This window comes from Nicotiana tabacum, chromosome 7 (genome assembly GCF_000715075.1).
Source record: "Nicotiana tabacum cultivar K326 chromosome 7, ASM71507v2, whole genome shotgun sequence".
Taxonomy (NCBI): Eukaryota; Viridiplantae; Streptophyta; class Magnoliopsida; order Solanales; family Solanaceae; genus Nicotiana; species Nicotiana tabacum.
This window is the reverse complement of record NC_134086.1, coordinates 114,269,242-114,283,678: the sequence shown is the minus strand read 5'-3', so window position 1 is coordinate 114,283,678 and position 14,437 is coordinate 114,269,242. Positions and strand designations below refer to the sequence as shown.

At 36.1% G+C, this 14,437-nt stretch overlaps 1 protein-coding gene across 1 annotated transcript; it reads right to left on the bottom strand.

Annotated features, from left to right (window-relative positions):
* Window positions 1-8,832: 8,832 nt before the first annotated feature.
* Window positions 8,833-11,350, bottom strand: LOC107831606 (transcription factor TCP8). The gene is made up of 2 exons (XM_016659389.2): window positions 9,302-11,350; window positions 8,833-9,197 (listed from the first exon to the last, which is right to left on the bottom strand). The coding sequence occupies exon 1, from the start codon at window positions 10,933-10,935 to the stop codon at window positions 9,328-9,330; it is 1,608 nt and encodes a 535-aa protein (XP_016514875.1). The 5' UTR covers window positions 10,936-11,350; the 3' UTR covers window positions 8,833-9,197; window positions 9,302-9,327.
* Between the last annotated feature and the right edge of the window lie 3,087 nt (window positions 11,351-14,437).

Below are 14,437 nucleotides of genomic sequence, written 5' to 3'. Positions count from 1 at the left end.
AATGATTAAAATACTATGAATAAGAGGATAAAGCATAAAATTATATCAAATTTCGAGAATAAAATATTTATTTTTATCACATACTATTAAAAGGATAATAAGCAAGATATTAATTTAATTATAAGCTAATAAAAAATTATATGATGGTATAATAAAATGAAATATTAAATAATACAATAACTATAAGAAAAGAACAAAAAAAAAGAAATTTACGTAAAAATGATGTGATGAATAAGACATATTTGACTTCATGATAAAAATAAAGTGATTGTAAGAATTTTATTAAAATAATATGATTTAATGTGCTCGAACAAGACAGATCACAATAGGACATGTTTAGTATTCTTTAATGTCGACAACGGAACGAAATGCAAGTACTAAAATCAAGAGGCACAACCTCCTCCCCCTCTTCGAAGGAGCACAACCTCGCCCCTGGGGACCTTTCGATACCTACGACGTCAAGGTCGGTACATAAAAAGAGGAAAATGTCATCCCAAATGTACGAAGGGCAATGTAAAAGCAGTGTACGCACATACCTTGGCATTTTGCTTCCCATCTGTCCCGAGGCAAAGCTCGCTACTCGTGCTCCACGAAGGATGAGTGGGTCGCCAAATCCTCGGGCCAATCCTGGCCAGTCAAGAACGTCGCCTGATGCCCGTATAACCACAACAGAAGAAGGGAGGAAAACACAACTACTAAATCCGCTCTCGCCATAGGCTGAACTGGTAAAGCACGGGGCGCACCACCTAAGAGTATAGCTCCATTCTCCAATAAATAATACGGGCTCCAAAGGTATAATGCCAGCAGTCAGCACCTGGGCGAAGCGACTTGTCCATAACCGTTCTCTGTTGTCCTCGACGGCCGCAATGAAGGGCGTAATCAACTGGCCCCATGAAGTCAGCATACCCCGTTGATCCCGAATATCGAGGGGGCTCTCCCCTCCCTGGCGGAAAAACCCCGACATAGCCGCCATAGCGGTCACAAAGTCGAAGAACTAAAAGGCGAAAATATGTACAGGCTTGTTAATGATGGAATACCGAAAACATGGCGCGAAAAAAAATGACAATTGCTTAAAACAGGGTAACCCCTGAGAAGGCATAAGCAGCCTCATATTATATGTGGGAAAGGTGGCAAATATTCGCCTACCTTAAAACCAGTTGGGAACGCTAACCGATAACATCCTCTCTAGTCCCAAGACGGTACCCGACCTCGAGGACCTCCGTCAAGGTAAGGCTGTGCTCCAGGGAGCCGACAACGCCTTCGCCAACACAAGGATGGAAGTCGACTTCGAGGATCTCCATCAAAGGGAACCAGGCTCTGAAGAAATGAGTGTTTTTTGAACGTCACCCGTATGGACCTAGCTCCGGGTGCTGTCCAGGGTCAGACAAACCCTCTTTCAGAATCTATCTACAACACCATAAGGCTATTCACACTAAAACGTGCTTTCGGGTGGTCCGAGTGCGATCAAGTCTTCGCTCGGAGACTGCTTTCAAGAGATCAAAAGCAGCCCCCGCCCACGAGTCCCCGAGCAAATTTCTTCTCAAAGGTTATTATGGAACTCAACTAGTAATTCACGACTCTGAGGCCCAAAACATTATTCTTATTTTTGCGCGAAGTCAGGGTACAGACGGCCCGAGTTTATCGGCCTTATTCGGGTTCAATCCAAGGAATTGCAAAAGACCCCGCGCGAAGCCGTTTTCATCAACCGAAGGCCAGAAGGAATACTCGCATACGGGTTCAGTATTAGAAACAACAAACAGGATTGTGCATTCGAAGTCTCCACAAACATAAAGAAATACGGGAAGTATCAAAGGCAAGAGTCAAGAAAATATCTTTGTATTCATGAACGTTTGCTTACAACGGCCCCCGGGGGATCCTTACATATGATTACAAAAGCCTGCAAGGGGATTCTTACACAAGAACAAAGAAGCGGAAGGGTGTACATACAACAAAAGCCTAATAATCTAGCCTATTCCCAAAAGTGCGTCTTCAATAGCGGCATTTTCGGCATCATCTCCTCAGGCGCGCGACCTCAAAGACAATATCTTCTAAGCTCAATCCCCTCGGAAGTCTCATCTCGACCCTCCCGGAATGGTATCTTCAAAAGGGAGGACATAGAAGAGGAAAGCGATGGAGAAGAGCAAAGTGATGAAAGGAGACAAGAAGTGGCTGGGTGAAAAATCTGGCTAGTATGAACTCCACCAGTATTATTATTATAAATCCACTTCTTAAGACGTTGCCTCGGCCTGGGAGGCGACAATTAGTAGAAAGTGCTGCCATATCCCAAGGAATTCAAAATGGGTGTAATGCGCCAAGCCGAGGAAGGAGGGTGAGCAGCGGTGTGTAATCCGAGCCCCCTCTTGAACAGTGGTGTATAATCCAAATACTTCCTCGGGTCGGAGGAAGTCGGTCCTTTGTTTCATCGCGCCGAGCTAGCGGAGATATCAACAACAACAATAACATCAAGGTAGCACAACTTTGTCCGACCAGAGAAGGTCCGGAAGACAGGTCGTAGCACGCATGACGTCGCCATAAAATATTGAGGTCATGGGCCTCAAACATAGTGAAACAGCAAAGAATAAAGATAGCAAGAAAGAAGGAAAGAATAGATATCAGAGTATGCTTGGATAAAAAAAACTGGCTACAAAAATCCCCATTTATAGAAGAGAAGGGCAAAATAATCGACGACGCCATTATTGCCCAAAAAAAACGTAACGACAGGTGCATTCAATGCGTTCATGGGAGCTGAATCAATGGCAATGTTATGACCCCGAAGAACAAGAAATCACAACACGTCAAAATAGCCCTGAAAAATCAAAATGGTGAAACGTTTCGACACTCATAAAGGATTGCGTCATCAGCATGACGTCATTATGGGAGCCCATAAAGTGGGACGTCAAAATCGTTTCTTATCGCTTCTCTATAAGAAACGCGTAGACTATCTGTGTACGGCGAAATCAGAAGGACCGGTTTCTCATTGGTAAAGTACTTTAGGAGATTGCCTCGGAAGCTCGAAACCTCGAGTCGGGTACTTCCCTCAAGATCTGTCGACACCCGGCCCGGGGATAATATTGGTTGAGACCCCGACAAGCATGGGAGGCTTCCGAAAGAATGCATCCGGGGCTAGTTGAGTCTACCAAGCTAGTCTAATGTTGGTCTACGTCTACATCATGAAGCTAGTTAGCTGTCCCATCCCGCTTCCTTTATCATTTAATGTATCTTGTACTAAGTTTGGATTCCCCCTATTATAAAAGGGGAATCATTGGCACTCTGTAAGCAGGTGGCTCCAACTATTCTACACAAGATCAATAAAAACTCTCTCTCTGTCTCTCTTTTTTCTCTTTGACTTACTCGCTCGAGGCTACCTTATTCATTTATTGCTTTCATACTTGTTCTTCATTTATTGTTTGATATTGGCCATAAAGAGCCTTCTTTAATTATATCCTAACTATTGTTCCCTTCCCGGTTACCCCCGACAGCTCGATCTCGAGCCCAGACATCGACCTCGAGGCCTTTCATCGGTTGGCCCGAGGCTCGGACGGCTAGCTCCTCAGTTTGATTACAACCCCGTTTTAGTTCGTATTTCGTCGTTAAGCTTCACATATCTAGCATCAACTGCCTTAACAACTAGTATAAAAATAGATCACGTATTTTTAGAGTCACATCAACAAATTTAATTGTTATTACCATTTTCACAGTAAACATAATGTTAACAGTTAAAAATTAAAGTGATACTAATATGTATCTCCTCCCTCCAATTTATGTGAACCTGCTTGACTGAATACGAAGTTTAAGAAAAAATGAAGACTTTTGAAATTTGTTGTCCTAAACAAGTCAAAAAGGGGTCCATAGTATTTGTGTGGTTATAAAAGCTTCTTATTAAGGGTAGCATTGTAAGTTTAAGATAAATTATTTTCAAATTTAGAAATGGGTCATTCGTTTTGGAACATACCAAAGAAATAGGTTCACATAAACTAGAACAGATGGAATATCAATTAACCATGAGTAAATGATAAATGTATGTATGAAAAATTATGTCTTGCATCAGCGCAATATACCATTGCGCCCACTAATTTTCTGTGAAAAATTAATGTATTGACTTAATATAAATATATATGCTTTACTGAATATTTATCAACTGTAATCAAGTATAGTTAATGGGAAACACTGAGGATTACTACCTCTAGTGCCACAAAAACATAGGAACTATTTTTTAGAACATATCTGCTATTTTATAGTAAAAATTGCACGGGACGTCCTATTTGGTCGCCCCCATTTAACTTATACCCATTTTTTTTAAAGTTTTAATTTGTACTCACTTTTAAAATAACTTCAACCCCCTTTCTCCTCCTTCGTTTTCTTCTTCTTCTTCTTTCTTCTACTGTTGTTGATCTGCTATGAATATACAGTAATATGCTTAAATCTTTTGTCTCCACAAAAACACAACAGCAAAACTAGGAGCATGCAAGGATAAGTTATGAACTAGACGAGATCTATAGAGCCTTAGCATTTGATGTATAAACTCTAAACCGTAGAAGTGAAACTGATTATATCTTGTGAAGACATAATCAATTGGTCCATGGAACAACAACAACTTTGTTGGGTACATTTAAAAAGTTATATATAGGTTCACAGACTAATTCTGTTACTCTAGCACCTAAAATATAATAAAGAGCATCAACCAGTGGCGAAGCCAGGAAATTTAATAAGGGTGTTCAAATTTTGAACACCCTTTGTCAGTGGGCTATCCAAGGGCGTTCAAAGTCTGTTTTTAATCAATAACAAGTAATATTTTACCTTATATGTAGTATAATTTTTTGGCGAAGGGTGGTCAGTTGACCACCCTTCGACCAAAGTAGCTTCACCCCTGGCATCAACAGATGAATCTTGATTGATTATATTTTCAGAACCATTTTGAGCTGCAAACTGCTAAATGAATTTTCTAACAGAAAGACTGTTGCTTAGAAAACTGATCACTATGACTTATACGTACCCTATCCAATCACATAGATGTCTTTAAACTTTCATTTTTTATAAAAACTTCAGCACTAAATAAGCTGAAGTTTCTACAAATGAACTAAATAACTTCAGCATCTCTGCTGAAGTTTTTGAAAAAGCTTATCCAGAACAAAAAAACTTCAGCTTATTTAGTGCTGAAGTTTTTATAAATCAACTAAATAACTTCAGCATCTTCTGCTGAAATTTTTGAAAAAGCTTATCCATGACAAAAATACTTCAGCACTAAATGCTTAAGTTCGGCAAATAGAGAATAAAACTTCAGCACTAGAATGCTTAAGTTCAGCAATTACAAATAAAAATAAGTTCTTCAAATAGAGAACAAAATTTCAGCACTAGAATGCTTAAGTTCAGCAAATAGAGAACAAAACTTCAGCACTAGAATGCTTAAGTTCAGCACACTTGGTCTACTTCAGGCCCGGCTACTAGAATGTTAAAGTTTTGCGTGATTGTCTTTGCTACCTCAGCCCCGTGTGCTGAAGTACCGCGAAAAAGTGGGTACGCTTGCAATTTTTTTTGCAAAGCGGACACAAGTTAAAACATGACCCAAAAGTGGGTATAGATGAAAATGCCCCTATTTTATATACACCTTTTCTTACTTAACAGCGGTTAATAACTATATATTCTCTCTTCAATTCATCAATTACATACTGGAATGCTGATTTTTTTTTTTATCTAGATTTTTTTTAAGGGTAGGAGGGCACTAATAAAGTACGGCAAAGAATGAGTGAATAATAACAAAACAAGATGTACAAAAAAATGTACATTTAGTGGGTGCACGTGAAGACCGTGGGTGAAGGAACAAATCCATAATAACAATAACTCCAATTTCAAAAGAATAGTCGGAATATATTTATATATACTCACACATACAGACACATGTATGACATATATTATGCATTTGTTGCATATATATAGTACTACTACTGTTTCATCCGTGACCATTTGGCAATACCCTTCGTCCAGTTAAATACATTAAAATACTACTATTCTCTAAACAACATCTAAAAACTCAAAGAAAAAAAATAGAAGAAGTCATAAAATGTGGTCCTCCAGTCTGTTTCCCAAAACAGTAACCTCCACAATGTAATAGTAAGATTTATTTTAAAGAGGTGAGGCCTGAGTGCCACTCATTCAGGTCAACACCAATAGAACTTTTGACGTAAATGACCATGCAAGTACAGTTTCATTTTTTGGAATATGGATTTCAAAATTTATTAGTCCGATAATTCAGATATATACAAGATAGGCTCGCTAAACTTTTGAGAAAAATACACTTAGAAATACTTTTTAAATTTTTCGTCAACACTAGTTACTAGAAATACTTTTTAAAAAAAAAAAATCAAAATAAGTTGATTTTAAAAAGGTTAGCCAAAGAGGCAACTCCAATACAGCTTAATCTACAGGAGATCTCACTCCACACAAGTTGTGGTAGGTGGATGACAATTCAAATGCAGGTATTAAGCAACTGAATATCAAATTATCACCTAGTGAATTGGTGGTCAACACAAAATACTAGTAAACCATGAGGATAACGTAAATGTTTGTTTTCCCCGCCGTAAGAGTAGTAATTAAATAAGTCCATAAAGTTAACATCAATCGGCACAATTTCATTGCGAAAATCACGGATTAATGGAAGCTTAACTACTAGTCTACTAGTAGTATAATTTGGAGGCAAAGTCTTTCTATATGACAAGTAGTAGTACGAATATACTGAGTTGGTTGGGTAAGCAGTTTTTTACGTGGAAGATTTGGTATCGATTTTCCTCACAAGCAACCTTCTCAATCATAGCTCACACACAGAGCAGTGGGTGGTCGGATGATCATGATCCCTCTATATTTAATCATCACAGAGATCTCAAGTCTAAACCATCTGAATGAACCACTTTTCATAGGAAGTACTGTACGTCTGTGCCCTCTTACTAAATTTATTCTGTATGAATTTAGATTAGTCTGTCAATGAATTTTGAATGACAAAAGCTAAACTTAAAAAATAAAAAAGACTCGCTAGTTCATAGTGGCTGCTCAGCCTTTCAGACAAACATGTGGTATCTGTGTATTCTCGCCGATTTCTTTTCACATCCCAAAGCACATTTCTGGGTTTTTTCTAAAATAATATTCCTTGTAAACAATTTGATTAAAGCTAAGTTTTGTCATAGACCTAGTCACCTAGTGTCGATTTTAAATACCATAAATCCATTGTTATATTATCATTAATTTTCTAAAAAAATCATAAATTGACGAGACTGCGAATACAGTTCCTAGAAATCGTTACAATAAATAACATCCACCCAAAGAGAATCCAATGCTAAGAAACAATGGCATTAATTAGCGTCATATCCAAGATTTAAATTCTACAAATTTAACTTTTAAATTTTTTAATATTGAACTCATTATATTTTAAAAGTATTCTTATTTACTATTTCTAACATAAACTTATATTGTGCGTCTAAAGTTATAGACTCAATTGAACCCATAATTAAAATAGTACATCCGCCCCCGGAACTTGTATAGTATTTCTTGCAGGTTGTCACCATTACACATAAATAGTGATAGAGAACATCAAATAAAACTTTAAAACCCAAAAAGGAAAAGACACAAACGGAAAATAATTATTCACCCGTATAAAATTTTTGGTAGTCAGTAGTCACATGTGACCCACTACTATAATTTACAAACTGAAATCTTGAACACAATGTCTGTTCTGTTCTGTGCCATTCAAGATTTTGCCAGAGGTGTATTAAAATCTCATAATTAATGACATTTGGGCTTACATGAAAATGATTTATTAGTACGAACAAATCACTAATTAACGACAAAATGAGGCTGCCAGATGTGCTAAAAAAAACTTAAAAACTAAGTGGAGACAACAGAAATAGTCAAAAAAAAAAAAAATCAAAAGGACAAAACTACCCTCACCCATAATAATTAAATGCGAGAAAATGATTAAGTAATGAAAACGAGAAAGTCTATGTGAATTGACTGTACAGGTCAAATACAAAATGTCACTCTCAGAACGTGTGAACACAGTCCTCAGAAGAGAACACAGTTTGAGACTAAACGAGTTTTTAACTTATGTGCTGACGTGTACAATAGTTTTACCAACATCAAGTTAAGATTAACTACTTCCGCTAATAGTTTACAGTAATCTTGATTGTTAACCTAAAATATACAGTAAATAATTTGTCATAAGCGATTTAAATATAGAAAAAGAATGTAATTTTTTTAAGCTTCGGCATGTATAACTTTTAGGTACTATGCAGCGTCAGAAACTATTTACATCTAATAACCAAAAAAAATATATAAAATTTGTATATAACATGATGTCACTCTCTAGTTTCCATCCAAGAAACACTAGCTGGAGATGTACTTTCTTTCTATAAATACTAACACTAGATTTTTCAGAATTTTGCATATTTGAAATTCCTATCCAGAAAAGTTTAGAGAAGTCACATGGGAAAAGAATAAAAGGAAATTATTGAAACCAGAAAAAGCTATTTAGTACCATAAATACAATAGCATCCTCCTCTATATGCATTCCTATAGAAGCAAATGTTTCTGTTTCTTTCCCTTTATTTTAAAAAAAAAAAGAAAAATAAAAAATTAAAACTGAATAAAAAAGAAGAGAAAGAAAATTTAAAAAGTAAAGCTGCCAATTCCTCATCTTTCACGGTGGGGAAAAAAGAGATGATGTAAAAGGGCTTTTCCTGTTTTACTATCCATTGTCAGTAACTTTGAGAAAAATGGGTGCCTTTATATCCACTACATAAAATTTGAAAAAACAATGCAAAATTAAACAAATATACTTGGATATTATAGTACAAAGTTATGTCTATAATTCTTTTTTGAACTGTTTTTGCATTTTTCTCATACACACAACAGCAAGCTGAGCTTTTGAAAAATACTAAACACAAATATATCCCTCCTATACAAAGCTCTCTCTTCAGTCCTAGCTAATATCCCAAAGGACCAAAACTAACAAAATACATTTCAAATTCTTCACAACTCTCTAGCAAAAGGTTCTCAAAGAGAAAGAAACAAACAGAAAAAAAGGTAATAATGACAGACAAAACCAAATGACAACTAACATATACCTCTCTGTCTGTCTTCCATGAAATCCTCATTCATATGAACTGAATCTTTCAAGCACTTTCACTCATCACACTTTAGAAATTTAAAATCTGCACAGCAAATTCAACCCATTATTCATAACAAATTATGAAAACAAAGAATTAAGAAATTGATATATGCATATACTAAAAAGAACTAAGAATTAAGAACTGACCAATAATATAGATTTACTTCAAACTATTACTGGGAGTTGTTTGGATCATCCTCTTCGCTATCCACAGGTTGAGGTTGATGTTGCTGATGATGTTCTAATGAGTGACTTTGATGGTCTGAATTCATATTCAAACCACTTCTTGAATAAGCATTAAGGGCTGCTAACATACCCAAATTACTTTCAGACATTCCCAGCCCAAGATGTTGAGATGGTTGTTGTTGGTGTTGTTGCTGCTGCATTAACATTGAGCCTAGTTGCAATGGATTTCCTCTCCCACTTTGAAATTCAAGATTTGTTGGAATATTAAACCTAGGCATGAAATGCAACGGTGCTTGCATCGTATTTGAACTACCCATCGGAAAAGGCCATATTTGAGACTCGAGCGTAGTAGTTCCTGACGTGCTTGCCATGGGTGCGGACAACGTCTGTCCGCTACCGCTAGCGGTGACTGGCAGCATCCAGAAAGGGCTGCCAGTCGTTCCACTTGTGGGTGGTGGTGCTACTGCCCACAAACCAGTAGCTGGCATCATATTAGTATGCCGAAGCATACTGGCTGATGGTCCAGCTACAGCTTCTTGGGAAGGTTTAGGCAATTGTGAAGAATTTCCCTTGAATTGCTTATTAGAAGGTGAGCTAGATCCTCCAGAAGCTTCTCCTTGTGGATTACTTGAACCTTCCTCTTTGAACAAATCTTCTCGATATCTCTTCCGAAGGTAATTCTCCGTTCCCTCTTGTCCTCCACCACCATCTCCGCTACTAACACCGCCACCACCTCCTTGTATAGATTCGGCGATTGGATTTGGCGCCAGAAGATGAGGATTTTGATGAAACCCTAGCATGTGGGAGAATCCTTCTTCAAAAGGATGAGACGGATGGTGAGCAGCGGCTAGGGCTAAAGCGTTATGAAACGAATGTGGAGCTGACTTAGACGGAGGAGCCGACAGAGTGGAGCCGCTGCTACGTAGGGATATGTTTAGAGTGGAAAAGTTGGCTGGGATGGTACCGGTGCCAGTGGCAGCGATGATAGCTGGCTCGGCTTGATGTAAGAGCCATTCGATGGTTTCTCCGTCGGACTTATGGCCTAATTCTCGAGTCAATTGGAAAACCCTAGCTGCACAGGCGGCTGGCATTCGGATGCGCCGCCCTCGCCCGTCAACTTTGGTATGCCGATCCTTGGTTTGTTTCTTCGGAGGCTGCGTCTGCAGCTGTTGCTGTTGTTGCACAGGTTGTGTTTGTTGTATTGCCAGCTGCTGCTGTTGGGGCTGAGATTTCTTGTTTGAGTCAATCAGGGAGTCGGATCTAGTGGCTATAGCAAGAGAAGCATCCACTAGGTGAGGTGGCTGCTGCTGCGGAGGTGGAGGAGTAGGAGAGGAAGAAGAAGGAGAAGCACTAGTAGCAGCAGTCGGAGTAGGACTAGCAGAATTAGTTAGACCAGGTGGAGCAGAAGGTTGGATGGAGATAGAGGTCATAAAAGGAGCTGATGATCGGCCATGTTGTTGTTGAAAGTGGTGGGAGAGTAGCTGATACTGGTGCTGATGCTGGTGGTGTAGAGGTTGAGAAGGGGCGGTGTTGTTGTTGTTGTTTTGTTTACTAGTGCTATTAGTATTGTTGTTTTGTAAATCAGAGAGTTCCATAATTTTAGTTTTAGGGGAGAGAGAGAGAGAGTGGTGGCCTGGGGTTGGAATGTGGGGGTGGGTGGGGTAATCAAGAATTTTGTTGGTGGGTTCAAGAAAACTGATCTTTCTTTATTTGCCTTTTTTCTCTGTCGGATGATATTTGTTTCTAAGTTCTCAGCAACCCCATCTCCATCTCCCTTCTCTCTTCTTCCAGACTCAAGAAAGAGAGAAAGGTGGGGGGAGAGAGAGAAAGAAAGAAAAACCAGAAAATTAAGAAAGAAAGAGAGAGAAGAGTAAGGGTGGTATATGACAAGGGGTGGGTGGGTGGGTAGGGGTCTAACTTGGACTAAGAGTTTTTTGTGGGGTTCATTAGGTTCTTCTCTGATTGACTCTTGTTTTCTTCCAAGAGTGAGATAAAGAAGCAGATGTATATAGTTCTGAAAGGAAGAAAGAAGAAACTCTCCAGTTTGATAAAGTTTTGTGGGGTGGATTTTTTTTTTTGGGTGGGGGAGGTGGGGGGTGTGGAGGGATAGAGAAATTCTTATATAAGGGGATATTTTTTTAAGAAAAAATGGGGGAATTAAAAAAATTCACTTATTTTTATGTTATTATATTTTAATATATTATTTATTATTTATACATATTTTTTAGATGATCGGAGGGGGGCGGGGGAGTAGAGAGATTCTTATATAAGGGGATTTTTTTAAAGAAAAAATGGGAGAATTAGAAAAATTCACTTATTTTTATGTTATTATATTTTAATATATTATAACAAATAATGCGTTATTTTTTAATTTTAATTTATTATTTATACATATTTTTTTAGATGATTTGCCAATTTTTGTTCACACTTTTAATTAAACTCGTGAAAAAGTACTACGTACTATCCTTCTTTTGTTTTTAAGTACAGTGACATATTGTTATGTTAAACGCATGTAAGTAAACGTTATTTTACTATTACATGCATTTGAAGGGACCATAAATAATTAAATATCGTGGTTATGTAATTTAGTCACACACAAAATTTAAATGGTACTACTACTCTCTATCTTGCAATCTTAAATCTTTACGACAGGAATTTTTTGTTAGAAAATTGAGACAAAGATTGTGGTCATCATCCACGTAGCTAGGTGCCCACCTGAATTATAATATAAGACTGGCATGGAAAATGCGAAAATAAAATACACATAGCCATAGGATTTTACGTACTCACAGTTTAATCTACCATAATTAATTACTTAGACACTACATATCTAGCAAACAATAAGAGTTGAGTATTAGGTTGTACTGAATGTTGTACTCCTTATAGATTTCATTGATGTGCTTACATATTAATGCTAACTCACCTAAATTTTATATACTCTTTTTGTTCCACTTTAGTTAATTTTTTTGATGTTTTCATACATATTAAATAATTCACCTTTTAACTTTAGTTAACAATAAAATTGATCATATTAACCTTAATTTGTTCATTGTTAATAAATATTTCTAGGTTCTTTACTAAAAGGGCAATTTTGAAAAAAAAGAAGTTAATTCTTTTTTGATATTTGAAAAAATTAAATATTGTGGTCCATAAATAAAAATATCAAAAAATCAATTAAAGTGGACCGGAAGAGTATTCACTAAGCAAGTGATAAGTTATTAGAACAATATAGGCCGTGGACATGTTGTTATTATGCCTTTATATTTCTAAACAATTATTTATATATATATATATATATATATATATATATATATATGTAAGAATGATTGAAAAGAATAAGAAATAAGAATTTTATTTTCTATAAACATCAAATATATAAAGCCAAATTCTCTATAACATCTATTTTTATAATATTATTTTATTATTTTGTTAAAAATTATTTTAAAATCGATTATTCATATTATCTTATATTATATTTTTTTTATAATAGTATTTCTTTATAAGCATCAGAAAAATATCGGGACAAACAATATCGTTACAGAGAAGTTTGAATATTTTGAGATAAACACAAGACAAATATACATAATTTGAACAGCAGGAGTGTGCCAAGTGCTTTGCTTTAGTTTCTGTTTACTTCATCATTTCAGTATAACCTAATCATGGTAATTGGTACTAGGTGTCAACCTGTCAATAGATGCACCACGTCTAATTATGTGTGCATTAGTATAACATTATCATCTTCATTTACGAAACCCAAAGTTAAGACACAGAGGTTAATTGCATTTCAAGTTTGACAATCGCTGGATTGGAAAAAACTTTATTAAAGAAGAATAAATGATGTTTAGCTGCACAGTCGTCTTGTGGGTTAAGTATAATTGTAGTAGGATTATAAAATTAAGTGCCAAAGATTAAGGGTGAGGAGGGAGATGAGTCCAGATTGGCAGATAGACATCAAAGCGCGATATATTTTTATTTGGTTTTTTTTGGGGGTGGGAGCGAGAAGTTTTATTTTGTGTCTCATACAACTGACGTTAGTTGTATGAGGCTCATATTTGTCTCACAAAATTATGGACCCCAATCTTACACTGCTGGATCCACAAAACTGTAAGACAAAAAAAATTTCCGGTGGGAGCATCAGATAAAGCATCAAATGCTGTAGGACAACTCACACCAACCTAACCCCACACTTCTCTTATTTTTTATTTTGTTGTTATTGTTATTTTTGAGTTATTTTGGCGTTTGTTTTGAATTTATTTGGAAAACCTTCTTAAAAGTTGCTTCATTCGTATCAATTTATATGATTGTGTTCGAATCTCAAAACTAAAACGAATTGTTTTTCTGCCGCAATTCTTTTATATGCTTTTTAAGTATTTTAAATTATTAATTATTATGATTTAAAATAGGTTTAATATAATTTTCAACCATGAAAAAATTAAATATTCTACGTTCAAATATGTAGTCAAAATTGAGAAGTTTGAATCTCTAACAGCGAAAAGTATTACATAAATTAGAAGAGAAATACTCTCTCCGGTCCACAATAAGTAACAAATTTATCTTTTTATTTTGGGCCAAAATAAGTGTCCATTTATATATTCAAGAAATTCAATTTGTTTTTTCAAAATTACCCTTATGTACGTATCCCTAAACAGTCTTTTACTCGCCACATTAAATTATGTTGCAACATTTGATTAAGGATAGTTTAGTCACACTAACTATTTTTGTCTAGATTTTGGTATTTTTTTAATAAGTGTGCCCAAGGCAAATTGGCCACTTATTGTAGAACGGAGAGAGTAATACTTTATTTGCGGACTAAGTTTTTAACACCAATTGCAACAAATTGCGGCCTCTCAAATTTGTCATTTTAACACTAATCTCCTTGAGATATTACCCTTGCCCCTCTTGTTTATTTTTTGTGTATAAAATAATGGTTTAATAATAAAATTTAAATAATATTCAAGAATTGCCTATTTCCCTCTTCATTTTGTGCAAGTTTGGCGCTTTAATTCCTTAACAAATTTAGCATTGTTACATGATTGCGATATTTAATGTTTATATAATTATTTAAATTATGTCAAATGTTGGATAATATGCAACACA

Coding starts and splice junctions, on each gene's coding strand:
- LOC107831606 (XM_016659389.2), bottom strand. CDS start 10,935: ATGGAACTCTCTGATTTACAAAACAACAATACTAATAGCACTAGTAAA.